The 22,249-nt window shown below is 36.7% G+C and overlaps 1 protein-coding gene across 1 annotated transcript in view; it reads left to right on the top strand.

Moving 5' to 3' along the window:
• Nucleotides 1–22,249, top strand: part of LOC122805778 — a 335,686-nt gene that overhangs the window by 111,171 nt on the left and 202,266 nt on the right. The window contains exon 3 of the mRNA XM_044076044.1: nt 19,188–19,217. Within this exon, the coding sequence (XP_043931979.1) occupies nt 19,188–19,217 (30 nt within the window). The remainder of the gene's footprint in view (nt 1–19,187; nt 19,218–22,249) is intronic.

The raw sequence follows: 22,249 nt of genomic DNA, 5'->3' as shown, positions 1-22,249 counted from the left end.
GTCACCACCACTTGAAATCATCATAGTACAGTAAATGTTCCCTAGCAGCAGGATAATGATGCAAACCCTTACATAACGTCCCACTACCTTTCTTAAACCCCCATCTTACAGTAAGTAATCGCCTTGTATTTGTACTAATCAGAACCCACACATCACTGACCACACCACTGATACATTCTTGGGGTTCCGGCTGCAGTAATCATCTCTTGCTCCCTGTTGTCCCACTCCTCCTCCTCTCATTTCTACACTGTTATTCACATATTCTCCTTTCTCCTCTACCACTTTTCTCCCATCTAGCTCACTCCCTTAGCTCGCTACTCTATTCTATTATTCTCCTGTTCTGTTCCCTTCTGTTTGCAAATGTGGAAGAATTGAGTTTTAATAGCTTTTAAAAACTCTTTTACCTTCTGCAGTTCTTTATCCCCAGCACTGTCCCCTGTTAAGTCTCTAGTATGAGAAGAACCAGTTATAACAGTGCTTTGGTGTTCTTAACAAGTTTTCGATAAGCACACCCTAAGTACTTTTAGCATCAGGCCTCATGCTAGGGAAGCGTTTTACAAGTTTATCTTTTTTACAATCTCAGGGTGGGGTCACGGGACTTCATGCAATTCAATATGACCTTCCAAGGTGTGGATGAGCAACAAATCTTAATGACATTGCAGTTCAGCCATCTTCATTTCACTTCTGTTACAACAGTCTTCCTAATTATTCAGAGAGAGAGAGAGAGTTTGGTCCTGCAACAGCACAACTATGGATACCATACCTAGTGCCTGGGTATCTGTTCCCATTAGGGCAGCAATGAATTTTCCTACCTTACATTCTAAAATGGTGCACCTGCAAACTTCCATTTTTACCCAGTCTGGACACATGCTAGCACCCTCTCTAGCACTTTACACATGCAGATTCTATTCTCTGAACATCTGTAAAATGAGCCGCCATGTACGAGCATCATGTGATTAGAGATTAGCTGCCAGTGTCTCCTTGGCCTCAGTAATAATGGGAAAAAGGGAAGCTGAACAGAACAGAACAGAATGACTTTAAGCTGCATACACAAAGAATTTTAACATTTTTGAAAGCTGTTAAGAAGCAGGTACAGAATGAAATACTGGATTTCACCAAAACATCAAACATCAATTGATACAAGGAATAAAACAAGTGTTCAGTATTCCGGGATCCTGATCCCAATACTTAAAAGGTGACAGACAAGTCTACATAAAAACAAATTCCTGGAATTTTAGGAGCCTAAGTTACAAACAGGAAATAATTGAAGAACGTTCAATGTACTATGAGTTCTTGTAAGATGATGATAACTAAATAAAAACAGACTGGCTATTTATCCTAAATGTTCTAATTATTGGTCTATTTCAGTTTAACAAACCAAGGTCAGGACACTTAAATTATAACCATAGCAGTCTTTAATAAAATCCAGAATGAAATAAAAATTCAACAAAAGATTTAACACAAATTCATATTAAAGTGAAAAAAATATGAGTTAAACTTCAGACTATCTTATGACACAGATGGACAATTGTTAGGAGTCTCCTGTACATTAAGAAAGCTGGAGAAAAAAGGTAAAGGGAACAGCCAACAATGTAAAAAATAAAATAAAATAAAATAAGACTGTATTAACTCTTTTCTAATAATTGCAAAGACTTCAGTAAAACATGCTCTGATGAAGTCTTTGAGATTTTCAAGAAAGACAAAAGCTCTTAATGGTTATAGTCAGCACAGTTTCTAGCTTCAAGCTTCCTGCACATCTCAATGCAATCCCTCCCACCCCCGAACTCGCTCAAAATCCCACTTTCTCACATACACAAACACACACACACACACACACCTCAGGAACCTCACAGTCAGACACTCCGATGCAGTCTGGGCCAAGGAGAGAAGCAGAGTTTATAGCTCTGCACATATGCAATAGCATGCACAGAGTTCTGAGCACCATTGTGACCTCAGACCTCCTTTGCTTTTGTCTTGAGGCTGTCCGGCTGGTCTACTCACCACCTTTTTTGACAGTTTAGGAGGGAAAGGTGCCAGTTGGAATTTCATAAATCCTTAAGGATGAAGGCAAAAGCTTAGTATTTTTTGGTTAAATATGGTATAGTTGAGAGGTATGCTAATCACTTTCAGATGGAAATCACAAAATAATAATACAGTACTACAAGACAACCTTAACAAAACACCCTAGTCCACAATACCTTTACAGACAGACCCAAACACTGGGGCCACATTAATAACTTATGAGCAGAATATACCCTACAACAAACACTTTCCAAAATTTGCAAGGCTTTTCAAAAACAGCATCAACAAATGTCTCTCAAGAACTAAAATCTCTTTACAAACTTGAGCTCAAGGCTTGGGCAACCTGGAAAAAAACGTACCTTCACCCCTGATAAAAAGCAATAATTTATGAATATCAGAGACCTAGCAAAAGGCACAACAGAAGGTATAAGGCCATCTCCTTATGGCATCAAAAGCACAGCTTCAAGAATAACCCAAAACCATTCAGGAAACTTGTCAGTACTATCTCAAGCAAAAGACCCTCTCAAAACTAGCATATCCACATCTTCTGGCCCTTTACATCCAAATACATTTTTCATGGAATTTACCACCCTCCCCACTAATTCCTTCATCACCTCTTCCCCCCTTTAACTTAAAAAAACTCTACCAAGCAAATCGCACAGGCTATTGAAAAAAAACTCCCACAGATGCCCCACAGGTTCAGATGACAACCTGTCATGGTTCTTAATCCTGCACAAAGAACGCATCACTCCACCAACCACACTCCTTCCCCTTTACGACCTGTGCATTACAAAAAACATAATGCCAAACATATCAAAGAAAGCCACTATAAGATCCTTCCTTGTCAAACGCCTCACACCCAAATAACAACATTTAAAACTGATCTGTATTCTCCATCTTTGGTAAAATAATAGAAAAACCTTATCTTCTCTAAATTTACAGAGTACATAAAAATAACAGCATTCACAGTGCAGTTATGGGACCCCAGTCTTTACCCACAGCCACCTCAACCACCCAATAAATTTTCTACTGCTTGTTATCATCTAAAAGCAATAATACACACATCTGTATTATTAAAGCTGCCTCCTCTCAACATAAATCACAAGGACACAGAGTTTGATAAGATGACTGTATTGTTGCACAACACCACTATCTAGGCAGTAACCTAGGTCTGTAAGTTGACCATTCACACGCTGCTTGCTTCTGGCACACTCAGCAATCTGGGTTTGCTTCCATTGCTGTAATCCTGCTACTTTCCATGTGCTCAGTAGAGTCTTGCCTCCTAAGCTAATTACAATTCATTGTCTTTCTTGCATAAAACTCAGCTGCTAGAGTAACAGTGAGTTGCAGGTATGTTTCTTTTAATGTATAATACAGCTGTTAGGGCAACCATAAGTGCTAAGCAGTTGGAGTTGTAAACAAGTTCTTTCTGGAGAAGCTCTGTCTTGCTCCTCTGACTGCAATTTCTTATTAAACAGCTCAGTTTGCAGAATGAATAGTGCTCTGCCACTGTCTCACGTGTCTGGTACCATTTCTGTTTCACACATAACCCATTTGTAATAACAATAATTCTAAGTGATATTGAGCATGGTATGTATGCTTGCTGTCTTAATTCTAGACAAGCTAGCTTTATCCCGCAAGAGAACATTAAGCTCTAGATGAAAATCACCGTAACCAAATTGTCTAATACAGCAGGTGACTCTCAATATTTAATAGTGTAGCTAAATTACAGAACAACATCCCAGTAGAACTGAAATCCATTCAGATATAAACACATTTAAAATGTAACTAAAACTTCATCTGTCAAATCAATGGATCTTCTCCTGTACATCTCCACGATAAATGTCACTGTTATCTTTGGCTTACCATATTATTTTCATTCATAATACTACATACCAGAACTAGTCTTCCTCAATCCCTGAATTACTTTACTAGCATCTCCCAGTCATACACATAGTTTTGTGACACTGCTCACTCCCACAGCTATATATATATATATATATATATCCACATATACCTATATACATACACACACACACACACACACACACACACGCACACACACACGCACACACACACACACGCACACACACACACACACACACACACACACACACACACACACACACACACACACACACACAAACACACACACAGTGGATATATAAAGTTTGCACACCCCTGTTAAAATGCCAGTTTTTTGTGATATAAAAAAATGAGACCACAATAAATAATTTCAAAACTTTTCCCACCTTTAATGTAACCTATAACCTGTACAATTCAATAAAAAAATATGTAAGGGGAAAAATATAAAAAATGAAAAACATGCAATACACTTGTTACATAAGTGTGCACACCCTTAAACAAATGCTTTGTTGAAGCATCGTTTGATTTAATTACAGCATTCAGTCATCTTGGGTACACACCTGCCATCAATTAAAGAGACTCTGATTAACCCCAAATAAAGATCAGCTGTCCTAGTAGGATTTTCCTGACATTTACTCAGTTGCCTGCTACAGCAAAAGCCATGGTTCACAGAGAGCTTACAAAGCATCAAAGGGATCTCCTTGTTGAAAGGTATCAGTCAGGAGAAAGGTACAAAAAAATTTCACAGCATTAGATATACCATGGAACACAGTGAAGACAGTCATCAAAAAGTGGAGAAAATATGGGACAACAGTGACGTTGCAAAGAACTGGATGTCCCTCCAAAACTAATGAAAACAAATCAGGGAGGCTGCCAAGAGACTTACAGTGACACTGAATGAGGTGCAGGCATTTCTGGCCAGTACTGGTTGTGTACTACATGTGACAATAATCTCCCATATTCTCCATCTGTCTGGACTGTGGGGTAGGGTTGCTAGATGGAAGCCTTTTCTTACACAGAAAAACATTCAGGCCCAGCTAAAATCTGCAAAACAATACAGCAAGTCTCCCAAAGCATGTGGGAAAATGTGTTATGATCTGATGAGACCAAGGCTGAACGTTTTGGCCACAATTCCAAAAGGTATGTTTAGTCAAAAACAACACTTTACATCACCAAATGACCACCATCCCCACAGTGAAGCATGGTGGTCGCAGTATCATACTCTGGGGTTGCTTTTCTTTCCCTGGAACTGGGGCTTTAGTCAAGGTAGAGGGAATTATGAACAGTTCCAAATACCAGTCACTTTTGGCCCAAAACCTTCAAGTGTCTGCTAGAAAGACGAAGAGGAATTTCACCTTTCAACATGACAATGATGCCAAGCATATATCCAAATCAACAAAAGAATGGCTTCACCAGAAGAAAATTAAAGTTTTGGAATGGCCCAGACAGAGCCCAGACCTAAATCTAATAGAAAATCTATGTGGTGACCTGAAGAGGGCTGTGCACAAGAGATGCCCTTGCAATCTGACAGAGTTGGAGTACTTTGGCAAGGAAGAGTGGGCAAGTATTGTCAAGTCAAGATGTGCCATGCTGATAGACTCCTACCCAAGAAGAATGAATGCTGTTATTAAATCAAAAGGTGCTTCAACAAAGTATTAGTTTAAGGGTGTAGACACTTATGCAACCAGCGTGAGATACGTTTTTTTATTTTTTATATTTTTTCCCCTAACATATTTGTTTATTTTTCAATTGAATTGTACAGGTTATAGGTCACATTGAAGGTGGGAAAAGTTTAGAAATGATTTATTGTGGTCTCATTTTTTTATATCACAAAAACCTAGCATTTTAACAACAGAGACATATATGTTGACATTTTTGTGTACTGGGATAAATATTCACACATTTGAGGAACTGGGATTAGACCAGTTTCAAGTCTTACAGGACTGCAGTATTCAAAAACAGTGTTATAGATAACCTGGGTCTATGATGCTGTCTTATTTGATGACTTAAGGAAGACTGCTTTCTGCAACGTGTTGATGATACTACACTGAGATACATACAGTCCGAAGTCATTACTGATTGTTTCATCACAATTACAAAAGAGGTTACATTATGTACAAAATTGCCAGGAGGATTAAAACTGCAGTCTTAATAACACAAAATTAACCTTTCATTACTTGAATCAGTGGAATTGTTAATGTATATTACTTAGTGTCTGTTCATGTATATTACTGAATGTCTTTTTAAAAATGTTTGTAATATGTTGGAGCTTTCCTCCCTGTGTCTCCACTGAAAAGGGATTTTTGATTAAAGCCAGTAAACAAAATCAAAATAAAATAAAGCAAAATTAGTCTTACACAAATGTGAAATACCAGGAAAATATAGCAAGTAAACTTTCTCAGCTTCATCATCTTCCTTTGGTCTCCAGTTTCACACAACAGAAACATATATGTTGACATTTTTGTGTACTGGGATAAATATTCACACATTTGAGGAACTGGGATTACACCAGTTTCAAGTCTTACAGGACTGCAGTATTCAAAAACAGTGTTATAGATAACCTGGGTCTATGATGCTGTCTTATTTGATGACTTAAGGAAGACTGCTTTCTTTAACGTGTTGATGATACTACACTGAGATACATACAGTCTGAAGTCATTACTGATTGTTTCATCACAATTACAAAAGAGGTTACATTATGTACAAAATTGCCAGGAGGATTAAAACTCCAGTCTTAATAACACAAAATTAACCTTTCATTACTTGAATCAGTGGAACACAAAAGTGATGTATGCGGCTGGTGACTTCAAATCAAAGGGGGGCTGCAGGAGACAGCTGAATGGGTGGGGTCAAGGGAAGGGGTGTGGCCAACTAGAAAGGGGAGGAGCTATGCTCAAAACCACAAAAACTAACTTCAATTAAATATGCTGCCTTGGGTGGCAAACCATCATTATGAGAGTCCAATCAAGACAAAAATAAGTGTAGAAGAATAAAAATATTTCAATGCATTGGCAGCATGACAGCTTACTTAATATCTAGATGGAAACAAAAGGTTGTGAGGCATGAAAAAATAAATTACTTTTTAAATACATTACTGGAATGCCAGTCAAAATCAAGTACAAGAAAAACCAGAAGCACTCAACTCAAACCACTTCTCCTTGCACTGCAGTTCTAATTATAATTTATATTCAGCTTTATTAAAGTACCAAGTAACATGCTAAAAGTAGAAATCTCTGTGATGCCCCCACTTGTAAAAATGTTTCTTATCCAAAAAAGACCTGCTGCCTGACAACTATCTACTTGTTTCATGGGGAAAACATGTAAGTAAAAAATGAAAAGCAAACAAGAAACAAGCTCAAGATACATTGCTTAAAGGATTACTGTACAGGTTATGGACCACACATGATTGGCATTCTGTTTAGTTTACGGGTAAAGTCTGTAGAGATGACTGGAAGTCTCCAACAAGTGTATTGAACTTTTTAAAATAATGGAATCCTGTCCTTTAATACCCAAGGCTTATACATTATCTAGTCAAGTATTCTCTGCATGGCAACAACAGAACGGCTTTCAATGTTGGCAATTCTTTAACATTATGCTTATTAAAGCTTACTTGCATCTTACGATCTCAGACAAGCTTACCTTATGGTCATTAAAGCATTGATACTTAAACACAGAGCAACAGGCACTTTGAGTAATAAGCATAAATCAACAGTACAAAAATATGACAGAAACCAGACCTTTCTGCAAAATCAAGGACAGATGAAAAGCCACTGACTGTAGTACTTGTGTTTACCTTGGATGGGGGGGGGGGGACACACTGCACATTTACACTGCATAACTACTCCTTGCCTTGCTTGGACACATCCAGAGTCACTACATGGTGGAGTGGGGTGCAACAAGTATGTCACAATTTGAAATGTCTCTGGCTGACTGTGATGGCCCTGACACATTTGTCATACCTCTCAACCTCAGAGCAAGAAATCTGGACAAAGCCATACACAGAAGTGGGACAAATGCCCAAAAATAAGGACAATTTTTAAATATTGCTCTAATAAACTTAGAAAGATAATAGAATAGGTCTTGCATTAGTATGACTTTTCTGAAGGGTATAAAATCTGAAACTCAAATGTCTGTCATTATTTTCTAACTTCAGTCTTTAGTGATTTGTCACTAATTTGCCAAAAAACACAATTTTATGAAAAATGGACCAAATGTGATGCAAAAATATAAAATAGCCACACAATACAGCTTGGAACCTGTCAAAGAAGGGACACTTTATATTAGTACTGCTAACTTGAGCAGCTGACAAAATAAAAGAATCTACATGCATTTTAAGTAATCTTTAACTTTGATTATTACAGTTATTTCTTAATTGTAAACCCTCCATGTTTTCTTCCAAAATTGCTATTTTGCGGAGGGATTATTAGGGGGAAGAGCAACATTTTGAGCCAAAATCGGGGACAGTTGAGAGGTTGGCTATGCCTAATTCTATAAAGCAATTTATTTGCATGTACCTCTCAACCTGTTAATGCAGTAAATCTGAACAAGGCCAAATATATTGGGGGAACATATAAACAGTACTAAAATTGCTCTTGTATAAATTGAGACAGTTGATAGAATAACAGTTCTTACTTTAGCATGCATTTTTCTGAAGGTTATGAAGTCTGAAACTCAGTGTATCATTATTTAGTGACTTAATTCCTAAATGATTTGCCAGAAAACTACAAATTTTATGAAGAACAAACCAAAAATAAGAAGCAAAAATCTATTCATTCTTTGAAAATCTGGACAGTTGGGAGGTATAGTTCAGCTGGGCCTGTCTGAGTTTGCTGCCCTTCCCCCCTGACAACATCATGTTTGAATGGAGTTTCTGCAGCCATTCCAATGAACCATTACTTGGCTATTTCACTCCCTTTACCATAAACACTAATGTGCATACTGCTTTACTTCTATGATGAGTTGGACTTCATTTGAAAGTTTTATTTTGTATTTTACAGCACAGACACTAAGTCATCTACTAAACAAAGCAATGCAGTCTCATAATGAAAACTTAGCATTAAAACTTCTCTGCCCTTGAAACTCACATTCATTGAAACAGCATTGAAACCCACATTCAAAGAAAATACATTTTGCCAGTGGCAGATAAAGATTAATTTTGGGCTGTTTTCAAATCATAGGCCCCTTGCATATGAAACATACATGTGCTCTTTGATACACCTTCCTCATTGTACTAAATTATATTCCTTGTACAATATATTACAGTTATTAGAGGGCATTTTAAATTTGTTTTCAACATTTTTCCAGTAAGCAATGAAACAAAATGCATACACCCATAATGACAAAACTGCCCAGTTCAGAACATTTATCATAAAAGTCTACTCAGACTTCCACAGTCCACCATTATCAGTAAATATGCACAATTCTACAGTCCATCATTATCAGTAAATATGCACAATTCTACACAGTCCACCATTATCAGTAAATATGCACAATTCTACAGTCCACCATTATCAGTAAATATGCACAATTCTACAGTCCACCATTATCAGTAAATATGCACAATTCTACAGTCCACCATTATCAGTAAATATGCACAATTCTACAGTCCACCATTATCAGTAAATATGCACAATTCTACAGTCCATTATCAGTAAATATGCACTATCTCTGAAGAAGTAAAAGTCATCTAAATAATTCCACATTAAAGAAATCTGTAACTAATGAAGAGGTTGCTGCTAGCAAACACCTTTATATTTCATGGTTTCATCGAAAAATAAAGTGTCTGTTGCCCCTCAGGAATAAATTGCTTATATTACATTAAAAAAAATGATAAGCTAGTAATATTGCAAGAGGAAATGGATGGCAAACTGATAACGGACTCATAGTTAGTATCTTCACCAAGGAGAACATTCTCAGTACGGCAGCATCCACCCCTTGTGGGAGTAGAACCCACAGCCTTCTGCATCAAAGGCAAGTACACAACCTGTTGTGCTATTAACAAGGCAAACCAACTTCACTTAAGTAACACTAAACTTCTGTTCCCCTGCAGCTCTCAGCTCCTTGTAAAATCTACTCAATACTCAACTTCGCAGCAAAAGAAAACTGGAAAAAGCCAAAATGTATTGGGGGGGGTCAAAAGCCCAAAAACCAGGGACACAAACATTGCTTGTATAATCTTGGAAAGTTGCTAAAACCATACATTTTACTGCCAAGCTCCCTGTGCAAAACAGTCAGAGCAACATACCACTACGCCAAATCAGCTGCTTTGTAAAAGAGGAAGACTGAAACTTAAATGGCTATCATTTAGTGAATTCAGTTCTCACCATAGCTGTCAGCCTCTTAGTACAAAACACCTGGACAAACCCAGTAATGAGGGAATACAGCCCTCAAACATTCAATGAATTCAGTTCTTGCCATAGCTGTCAACCTTAGCACAAAAAACCTGGACGAAGCCAATAATGGGGGAATACAGTCCCAAAAATAGGGACAAATTTCAAATATTCATCTTATAAACTTAGAAAATTGCTAGAATAAAAGGTTGTGTTACGGTTGTGTTACTATGTATTTTCTGAAGAACATGAAGTCTGAAATTCAAATGCCTGTCAATTTTACTGCTGACAGAATAAAAACAATTTTCAGCAGAGACCCAGGGAGAAATACTGCAGACACGTCTTTGTAAAATGACAGGGCACCAGAGCAAATCCACACAAACACAGGGAGGAGATGCAGACTCCACACAGAAGGCACCCCAGCCAAGAATCAAACCAGAAAACCTATAGCTGTGAGGAAACAATACTACCACTGCACCATCAAATATGCAAGGACTTAAACATTCAGAAACCTGAAGTCTGAAATTCAAATGCCTGTCAATTTTATTTAACATTTGTTAATCAGGACAGTCTGACTTGGAGCCAAAAAAAAATTTCATCAGTGGCCCAGGAAGAAATAATGCAGACATGTCTTTGTAACATGGGAGGACACAAAAGCAAACCCACACAAACACAGGGAGAAGATTAAGACCCCACAAAGAAGGCACCCCAGCCAAGAAGCAAACCTGAGATCCTGCAGCTGTGAGGCAACAATGCTACCACTGCACTATCAAATATCAAGCATTGCAACATTTACAAACCACAGATATTATGAGGAACAGATCAGATCAAATATGAGGCAAAAATCTGCAGTTTTTTTTTACAAATGGTGGTGGGTAGGGAATTCAGGTCTTTAACATCTGCATACAAGGTACAGGGATCAAGCCTGTGGTATTCCCTAACACACACACACACACACACACACACACACACACACACACACACACACCTGTAGTAGCAAACCACAAAAACTAAATATACTGCACTGGGTGCCAAACAGTCATCATGAGAGTCCAATCAAGACAAAATGAAGTGGAGAAGAATACAAATATTTCAGTGCATTGGCTGCATGACAGCTTAATATCTAGATGGAAACAAAAAAGGTTGTGAGGCATGAAAAAATAAATTACTTTTTTTTAAAATACATTAATGGAATGCCAGTCAAAATCAAGTATAAGAAAAACAAGCAGCACTCAACTCAAACCACTTCTTGCACTGCAGTTCTAATTATAATTTATATTCAGCTTTATTAAAGTAACAAGTAATATGCTGAAAGTAGAAATCTCTGATGCCCCCACTTGTAAAAATGTTCCTTATCCAAAAAAAGACCTGCTGCCTGACATCTACTTGTTTCATGGGGAAAACATGATTAAAGTAAAAAATGAAAAGCAAACAAGAAATAAGCTCAAGATACATTGCTTAAAAGGATTACTGTACAGGTTATGGACCACGCGATTGGCATTCGGTTTACGGGTAAAGCCTGCAGAGATGACTGGAAGTCTTCAAGTGTAATGAGACTCTTAAAATAATGTAATTCTGTCCTTTATTACAAATACTGGCATATGCATTTCAATACCCAAGGCTTATACATTATCTAGTTAAGTATTCTCTACATGGCAACAGAAAGGCTTTCAATGTTGGCAGTTCTTTAACAGTATGCTTATTAAAGCTTACTTGCATCTTGCAATCTCAGCCAAGCTTACCTGATGGTCATTAAAGTATTGCTACTTAAACACAGAGCAACAGGCACTTTGAGTAATAAGCATAAATCAACAGTACAAAAAATATGACAGAAACCAGACCATTCTGTAAAAATCAAGAGCAGATGAAAAGTCGCTGTAGTACTTGTGTCTACCTTGGATGGGGGATACTCTGCACACGTATACTGTATAAATGCTCCTTGCCCTGCTTGGACACATCCAGAGTCTCTACATGGGGGAGTGGGGTGTAACAAGTATGTCACAGTTTGAAATGTCTCTGGCTGACTTGTGATGGCCCTGACACATTTGTCATACCTCTCAACCTCAGAGCAAGAAATCTGGACAAAGCCATACAAAGAAATGGGACAAAGGCCCAAAAATAAGGACAATTTTTAAAATATTGCTCTTATAAACTTAGAAAGCTAATAGAGGTCTTGCATTAGTATGAATTTTCTGAATGGTATGAAATCTGAAACTCAAATGTCTGTCATTATTTTCTAACTTCAGTCTTTAATTATTTGTCACTAATTTGCCAAAAAAACAAAATTTTATGAAAAATGGACCAAAAATGTGATGTAAAAATATAAAATAGCAACACAATACAGCTGGGAACCTGTCAAAGAAGGGACACTTTAATATTAGTACTGCTAACTTGAGCAGCTGACAAAATAAAATAATCTACATGCATTTCTGAAATAAAAGTAATCTGATTATTACAGTTATTTCTTAATTATAAACCCTCCATGTTTTCTTCCAAAATTGATATTTTGCGAAGGGATCATTAGGGGAAGAGCAACATTTTGAGTCAAAATCAGTGACAGTTCAGAGGTTTGGCTATGCCTAATTCTATAAAGCAATTTATTTGCATGTACCTCTCAACCTGTTAATGCAATAAATCTGGACAAGGCCAAATATATTGGGGGAACATATAAACAGTACTAAAAATTGCTCTTGTATAAACTGGGACATAAATTTGGACAAGGCCAAATATATTGGGGGAACATATAAACAGTACTAAAAATTGTTCTTCTATAAACTGGGACAGTTGATAGAACAGGTCTTACTTTAGCATGTATTTTTCTGAAGGTTATGAAGTCTGAAACTAGTGTGTCATTATTTAGTGACTTAATTCCTAAATGATTTGCCAGAAAACCACAAATTTTATGAGGAACAAACCAAAAATAAGAAGCAAAAAATCTATTCATTCTTTGAAAATCTGGACAGTTGGGAGGTATAGTTCAGCTGGGGCTGTCTAAGTTTGCCGCCCTTCCCCCTCACAAAACCATGGTCGAATGGAGACTCCCTGCAGCCATTCCAATGAGCCATTACTTTGCTATTTCACTCCATTTACCATAAACACTAATGTGCATACTAATTTACTTCTATGATGATTTGAACTTCATTTGAAAGTTTTATTTTGCATTTTACAGCACAAACACTAAGACATCTGCTAAACAAACTTGGCATTAAACCTTCTCTGCCCTTGAAACTCACATTCATTGAAACAACATTAAAACCCACATTCAAAGAAAATACATTTTACCCGTGGCAGATAAAAATTAATTCTGGGCTGTTTTCAAATCATAGGCCCCTTGCATATGAAACATACATGTGCTCTTTGATACACCTTCCTATTGCTTTGAACATTTTTCCAGTAAACAATGAAACAAAACTGTCCAATTCAGAACATTTCCATCATAAAAGTCTACTCAAACTTCTACAGTCCACTATTATCAGTAAATATGCACAATTCTACAGTCCACCATTATCAGTAAATATGCACAATCTCTGAAGTAGTAAAAAAGTAATCTAAATAATTCCACGTTAAATAAATCTGTAATGAAGAGGTTGGTGCTAGCAATCACCTTTATATTTCATGGTTTCATCGAAAAATAAAGTGTCTGATGCCCCTGAGGAATAAATTGCCTAAATTACATTAAAAATAAGCTAGTAATATTGCAATAGGAAATGGATGGCAAACTGATAACAGGCTCATAGTTAGTATCTTAATTTTCAGTACGGCAGCATTCACCCCTTATGGGAGCAGAACCAACAACCTTCTGCATCAAAAGCAAGTACACAACCTTTTGTGCTATTAGCAATGTGAGCTGACTTAGCATAATCAGCACTAAACTTCTCTTCCCCTGCAGCTCTCAGCTCCTTGTAAAATCTACTCAATACTCAACTGCATCTCAACTTCGCAGCACAAGAAGTCTGGAAAAAGCCAAATTTATTGGGGTGGGTCAAAAGGGCAAAAACCAGGGACACATGTATAATCATGGAAAGCTGCTAGAATAAAATGCTGTGTTACCACCATAGATTTTACTGCCAAGGTCCCTGTGCAAAAGAGTCAGAACAACATACCACTATGCCAAATCACCTGCTTTGTGAAAGAAAAATGCTGTGTTACCACCGTACATTTTACTGCCAAGGTCCCTGTGCAAAACAGTCAAGAGCAACATACCACTACGCCAAATCAGCTGCTTTGTGAAAGAGAGGAAGACTGAAACTTAAATGGCTATCATTTAATGAATTCAGTTCTCACCATAGCTGTCAACCTCTTAGCACAAAACACCTGGACAACCTCAGTAATGAGGGAATACAGCCCTCAAACATATTCAGTGAACTCAGTTCTTGCCATAGCTGTCAACCTTAGCACAAAAAACCTGGACAAAGCCACTAACAGGGTATTACAGTCCCAAAAATAAGGACAAATTTCAAATAGCCATCTTATAAACTTAAAAAATTGCTATAATAACAGGTTGTGTTACTATATATTTATTGCTAGAATAAAACATTGTTTTACTATGTATTTTCTGAAGAATATGAAGTCTGAAATTCAAATGTCTGTCAATTTTACTTCTGACGGAACAAAAACAATTTTCAGCAGAGGCCCAGGGAGAAATACTGTAGACACATGTCTTTGTAAAATGGCAGGACACCAGAGCAAATCCACACAAACACAGGGATAAGATGCAGACTCCACACAGATGGCACCCCAGCCAAGAATCAAACCAGAAAACCTATAGCTGTGAGGCAACAATACTGCCACTGCACCATCAAATATGTAAGGAACTAAACATTCAGAAACCTGAAGTCTGAAATTCAAATGCCTGTCAATTTTATTTAACATTTGTTAATCAGGACAGTCTGACTTGGAATAAAAAAACAATTCTCAGCAGAGGCCCAGGAAGAAATAATGCAGACATGTCTTTGTAACATGGGAGGACACAAAAGCAAACCCACACAAACACAGGCAGAAGATACAGACCCCCACAAAGAAGGCACCCCAGCCAAGAAGCAAACCTGAGAACCTGCAGCTGTGAGGCAACAATGCTACCACTGCACCATCAAATATCAAGCATTGCAACATTTATAAACCACAGATATTATGAGGAACAGATCAGATCAAATATGAGGCAAAAATCTGCAATTGTTTTACAAATGGTGGTGGGTAGGGAATTCAGGTTTTTAACACCTGCATACAAGGTACAGGGTTCAAGCCTGAGGTATTCCCTACCACACCACCATGAGCCTAACCACCAGTATATTGCACCAAGGGGACACACACACACACACACACGCACGCACACACACACACACACACACACACACAAAATCCCTGTACACTTACCTGGTCATGTAGTAAATCCCTGTCCGCAACCACCATTAAATTAAATCCAGGTCCCTGTCCACAAAACTCCCGACGAGTGCAGCTGAAAACCCGCGCAAATCCGACCTTGCTTGTCGCGAGATCTTCCCCTTCCCCTGCAGCAAGCTCCAATCCAGACCCGAGATCCTTCTCCTGACTGCCGACCTTGCAGTCCGACCCCGACGCGTTTCTCCAGCGAGTTCCCAGGCAGTCTATGCAGTTTAAAACTGCATAGACTTGTGGGAGCGCTCCTGTTCACGTGTCTCAATCAGGACTGCTGCTGAGACAATCTGTGCATGCTCCATGCTCCAGACTGTCTCAGCAGCAGTCTGGACTAGTGCATGCGAAGTCCTAAATTTTAAAATATTTTTTTCTTTTTCTTTTTTTATTTTGTTAGTTTGAAGTTGAGGGGGCTGCAGTCTGGCAGTCCAATAGCACGGGCCGCCCCTGTAATACCTTTATTTTCAAAGACCAACATCGGCTTTACAATGCAGGTTTTACAATGCACTTACTTCAGCTTTTGGACTATGCAAGTTCTTCATCAGAAGTTAATTAGATAAGGATGTTAGGATTGGAACTTTAATATAGTAAAAAGGTATATTTCAGAAATTAATTATGATGGGATTTAGTCAGAGGTTAAGGCACAGGATTAGCAACTGGTAGACTTGGGTTCAAAACCTGGCTGGGGTACAACTGGGCAGCAGAAGTATTTGCACAGAAGAAAGGCCTGGCAATCTACTTCCATAATATGCCACAAGAACCCTATGAGGTCTACCATTTGAGTCGCCATGAGTCGATTTCAACTTGAGGGCATCTGCTTAGTTATAGCAGATTCAGTATGATACATTTCTCTTTTGTATATTATTCCTTTTATGCAAATACTATTTTGTGTAATTGTTTCATATTTTACATGAAGACTTTTCCTTTTGCTTGCAATCTTATTTGAGGTACACCTTGATATGAGCTCTATAAGAGTTTTTCACGTCCCAGTGCTTGTGTGTATGAACTAACGCCTGACTTACGAGTACTATCATAGACTGGGGAAAGATTTCTCTGTACAGAGATTGGACTGTTCCCCTATTACCATGATATTACTATCTCAGAATTAGCATATAAAAGCATGCAATGGATAGAATCCCCACAAACTATGGAACATTGTTTTGTGTTTACATTTTTTTTTTAATTAGGAATCAGAGATGTTGCAATGTTGGTGAGGTGGTTTTTGACAGATTGTTACTGTAAACAGCTTAAATTCAATCAATTTGCATTCAAAGAGTAATCTTTTAACAAAGTAGACCAAACCCATCTTTTTGTATACAATCTAGAAATCATAAACATATTTACTTTTGTAAAAGTAAACTGTACTGTATTTGTTCTTATCTGCTAACGTGCTCATCACTTTTTAACAGTTCAGTTTGCTTTTTTTTTTTACTGCTTGCTTCTCTGCAGTTTGAATTTCAAGAAGGATTAGGATGATGGTTTCATTCATTAAGAGGGGACAGAAGAAAGGATGCTGATTGCATGGCATTTTGCATTGTGCCAGTTGGGGGAATAGCTCTGGTGTCTACTTTATTTGTTACTTTTGTTTAGATTTTTGTGCATAAATAGTGAAGATGATTTCATTTTTGGATCATGTGTGTGTGTGTGTGTGTGTGTGTGTGTGTGTGTGTGTGTGTGTGTGTGTGTGTGTGTGTGTGTCTGTATATATATATATATATATATATATATATATATATATATATATATATATATATAAACACATACATGGAGAAGGATATATACTGCAATTTTTTATGTATGTTGTCATCTTTGCCTAATTTTTGTATTTGTGTTTTCTGATTTAAAATTAAAGTGTTTTCCTACCAGGGACTAACCTCTAGCACAGTTATCACTTTACAGCAGGGATACTATATGAAAATAACATCCCTGTTTGACATACACACATTTTGTTTCTCTTTTCTCATACTACAGTTTCTTTTTAATGTCTCTCTTAGCCAGTCAAAAGCAATGATGTGTTCTTTTTTTTTTTGTTAGGCAAAATAATGTATTTAGGTACTGTGTCCTTCATCAGTAACATATTAGCTCCAAATGAAGAGTTGTGTTCACAAAAGCTTGAGTAGTTATATTGTAAAGCACGTCGTCCAAATAAAAGAGAATCACTTGTCTGCTACAATATTTTCTGACAGCAGCATTCTGTTTTATTTTAAATTAGCTCATTCAGATCAGGTAATGCTAACGAAAGCAACCAAGCAGTGCTGCAAAGACAATCGGTATCAACAACCACCTGATGCAAATAACATCCTAGGAGTAATATGTACATAAATAAAAACTGACTGTCATATAAGCAAGGTTGTACTCAAAATAAGCTATATTATGGAGGTTTAAACTCTGCCTAACTGATCATACTTAAGTTTTCAGGAATATCACTTACTAAAGGAAATTATATGAGTTTATATATCCAGTTTCTGAGATTCTTGATTTAGGACAGCTGAATATACATGCTGCTGATTCTACAAAATCACTGCATCCCTTTTCCCAAGATGTAGTAACCTTGGAGATGTTTCTACTAATCTGAAGAGGTACAAAGGTCTCTGCCTGCCCATGTGTGTGGGATCTTTGTCTTACGGAAACACACATACACACACAAATATATATATTTTCAGTATTACATCATAGGATTGTTTACTTCAGCAAAGTATGCATCTAACATCATTTCTGACACACACTAAACTTAACTCAACAAAATTCTGGCAAGCCTACAACTGAATTGCCAAATTTGCTTCAAACTAGAATTCTAAACTCCATCACTTCATTTACTTAAATAAAATCAGCTTTAACTTCATAACCTCTTGTGATCTTAGCTTAAGATATCACATTCTTATTTTATGATGACATGAACATTGCCTTTCCATTGATTCTTTCTGAACTGGTATGCTTTCATGATATATATTCTGAATATTACCTGAAGCTACTGGCTCAAAAGAGAGGGCTAACAAAGCTCCACAAGTTACCTCACAAATGATATAAACAGGACAGTTTACAATCTCGTGCACCATTTTCCAACACTGTTAACAGACAGTTGTCATATGGCTTTCTCATATATGACAACAACAAAAAGGACACCTGCGTAGTTCTACCAAAATTTGTTTTTTTTCATTTTCCTCAGACTCTGTACCAAGGCAGTTTTCTCACTGCTGCAAGTCAGGCAAACATATTATATTCTGTAAACTATATAAAACTACACCAGCATCTACCTTGAATTTGGATTACATTATTGAAAACAATTACCTCTCTTATAGACTGATAAAATTCAAGAAATATCCTCCCTCACTGAAGACAGTTACCTCACCCATAGACTGTTACCATTCAAGCAGTTACCCCGCTTGTTTTCTTTTATGATACCTAGCTTGCTCCATTTTATTTAGCACTATGAAATTTCTGTAATTGTAACCTTATACAACATCCATCAGAATAAGTATTTACATCTGAGGGTGTTTTGTATTTTTTACGCATATCTAAATCACACCTACCACAGTGCCATTTACTAATGTTTCCTTTTTTGTTCCCCTTCCCTTTTAGGTACACTTGGATTTACACCTACTCCCTCTGGTAAGTATTTTTTTTTCTGAAACATTTAGACCTTTATTATACATTTCTTAGTTCTGTTTCTCGGTCTGTTTCTTCCTTATTTTATATCTTAATTATTTTATTATCTAGGGCATATTTCCTTTCAAAGCATTTATGTTTGAAAGCTAAGGTGATCATTTTTGCAGATTTAGACAATATTTCATACTGCAACTTTACTGACAAGTATGGAATCAAGCACGGACTTTTTAAGTTATTTGAGGTGATAAAACACGGTGTTATATAAAATTACATTGTACGTTACAGAATGCATGTCCTATGTTTTCTGCACACACACAGTATTTCAGTGATCTCTTATCACTCATTCTGGCTAAGCATCCATTTCAGCTGTCATTGTTAAGTAATTTGAGATGGTACCATCAGTGAACAGAAGCTTACTGCTGACTATTGTGCAAGTTTCAAGCACTCAAGTACAAACAATGCAAGTTTTAGAAATGTTTTTATTGCTACACTCACCAAGTGCCTCACATGGAATAATACAAACCCTTCACAGCAACCACTTTCTACCCTCCTAGCTGTTCTATGCTCAGAATATTGAGCAGATATTTCATTTTGTTACTAACTGGTATTTGTGCATAATGTCTCTACTGCTTCCTGTGTTTTCCTATAACTTGTGCCCTAGAGTCTTGTCCTGAGCCTGCAAACAGAAGCCAATTGTTCTCTTAGTCCTTAGCAGCTTACTGCAGTAATTAAATTCTTGAAACTGCTACTAAAGCTGATAAAATGGAAAAAATGTTTTTAAATCTGAATATTTTGTTTGCAAAGTTGCTCTAATGACCCTTTGGCATAACTTACATAATGCATCCCGCATTGCTTTCATGCAAGTTGGCTTTAAATATCTGACAGTGGGAGACTGACATCTAGGTAAAATACATGATGTCAATAATGAATAATGCAAATGAGGGATCAAAACATGTGCTAACTACATTTTACTGCTTTTGTCTTTTCCAACATGAACGCTGCAGTTATTGGATTTTCCTATGTCACTTTCCTACACTTAGCCATTGTTACCTTTTTAAGCAGTAACAAAAGTTACCATTTTTCCTGTACCTTTTTCCTGCATGTACATTTTGTTACCCTTTTTTCCTTGGCATAAGTAACAGTTTAGCCCACATACATCCAAGGAATCACTACCCCCTTACACCTCTATGCCATAAGAACACGAGTTCTATTAATTTGACATTCACATTCATTGTTTTTGTTACAACTCTTTTACCAGTGTGTGGAGTTGCTATATCCTATTTATTTTTTTGCTGGGGGTAGAAGTCCCCCCCCTTAGGGTCATTATGATGCTACCTTTATTGCCTGAAAGAACAGTAATGCCACCATCTCGGAAGTATTTTCACCTCATGTCAAATTACCCACAACTCTATAGTAAAATAAGGAATTTGCAGAGTTCCACGACATATTTACCGATTATTTATACAAAAAGACAGTAAGCGCTTTCGCGATCTACCCAGATCGCTTCTTCGGACTGTATTACAATGTCATCTTATCTAACCAAGCATTTTAAACCTTCAGTCATTACCACATTGCAGTTAATTAATCACAATTACCTAATTAAAACATGGAAGTGGTTCCCTTTCAATAAAAAACTTTTTTAAAAATCCAAAACTTCTTACTTTGTCACTCTTTTGTATCAGCTTATATCTAAACAAAATACTTATAAAAAAACCCAGCTCAGAATATATGATACAATAGAAACATAAAATGTTAATAAAAATATTAGCAAAACATTACCTATGAAAATGCATGTATACATATGTGCATATTATTATAATATAGGCCTAACTAAGCTAGATCACAACCATTTGGCTGACAAAATTCTTAATTTCATTTAATATACTTGAATTCATTATAAATATAGACATAGAGCAAAGGCAACATATTATATAATAAGGCATGGATATAATTAAATGTCATATTAAAAACATAAATAAACATTTAGTGCTTCAAATGTCGTGCTTTAAGGAATGGTTTAAGTGATACTGCATCATTTATTCCTGGATGTTTATCTGCATTTAATTTTATAATCCACTTCTGTTCTAGTTCTTCAGTTTTATTTTTATATCACCTCCTCTAAGGCCTTTCTTAACTACCTCAAGCACAAAGAATTTAAAATTATGATCTTTCCCTTCTTTTTGAATATGTTTGGCTAGAGCATTAGTTTCTTTACCTGTCGCAATGTCTCTCATATGAAAACTAGTAAGCATTTAATCTGCCTATAGTTACATTGTGCAATTTACCATACAACAAATTACCTAAATAAGAAATGTATGTATGTATGCATTTATTTAACATTTGTTTTCTGGAAAAGTCCAAATGGGTCAAAATGAATCCAATTTTAGTGCACACCTAGAATACGTTCTTTTAGCATCCTATTAATTTTACCTATATAGTATGCTTTGCATATTTGACAAAAACTGAAATATACTATGTCAGTAGTTCTACAGTCTGCATATATATTTGCTTCTATTTTAAATTTACTCACTGGATGAAAAAAGGTAGTGCAGGAAAAAATATCTGCATGCTATACATTTTCTACAGGAGTAAGTACCTTTCCTCTGTGATGTAACTTCATGTATAGTATTATGTGATTTATAGCATAGCTGTCTTTTTAAAGACTTTTTATTAATGAAAGAAAAGTGTGGTGCAGAGTCTATTACTGTTTCTAAATCCTTGGATGCAGTTAGAATATTCCAATTCTTTTTAAAAACATTACAAAACACATTTATATCGCTGGCATAAGTAATAGGAAAACGTAGTCTTGTATCATTGTGTTGTCTATCCTTTGTCTCTTGATTTTCTATTCCCTCTGAGAAATAAAGATGGCTTTTTGTCCCTCTTACTGCCAGTGTTTCATTGACACATGCATCTATTTCAGAGTTGGAATAGCCTCTGCTAATAAACTCATCCTCCAATATTTCTGTTGCTTGCTTAAGTTCACTGTCACTGTTGTATATTCTCATATTCCTAATCATCTGTCCTTTCAGGAC

This window comes from Protopterus annectens, chromosome 7.part0 (assembly GCF_019279795.1).
Source record: "Protopterus annectens isolate FY-2018-M chromosome 7.part0, PAN1.0, whole genome shotgun sequence".
Classification (NCBI taxonomy): Eukaryota; Metazoa; Chordata; order Ceratodontiformes; family Protopteridae; genus Protopterus; species Protopterus annectens.
Note: the sequence above shows the minus strand (reverse complement) of the source record. Positions and strands in the feature narration are given on the sequence as shown.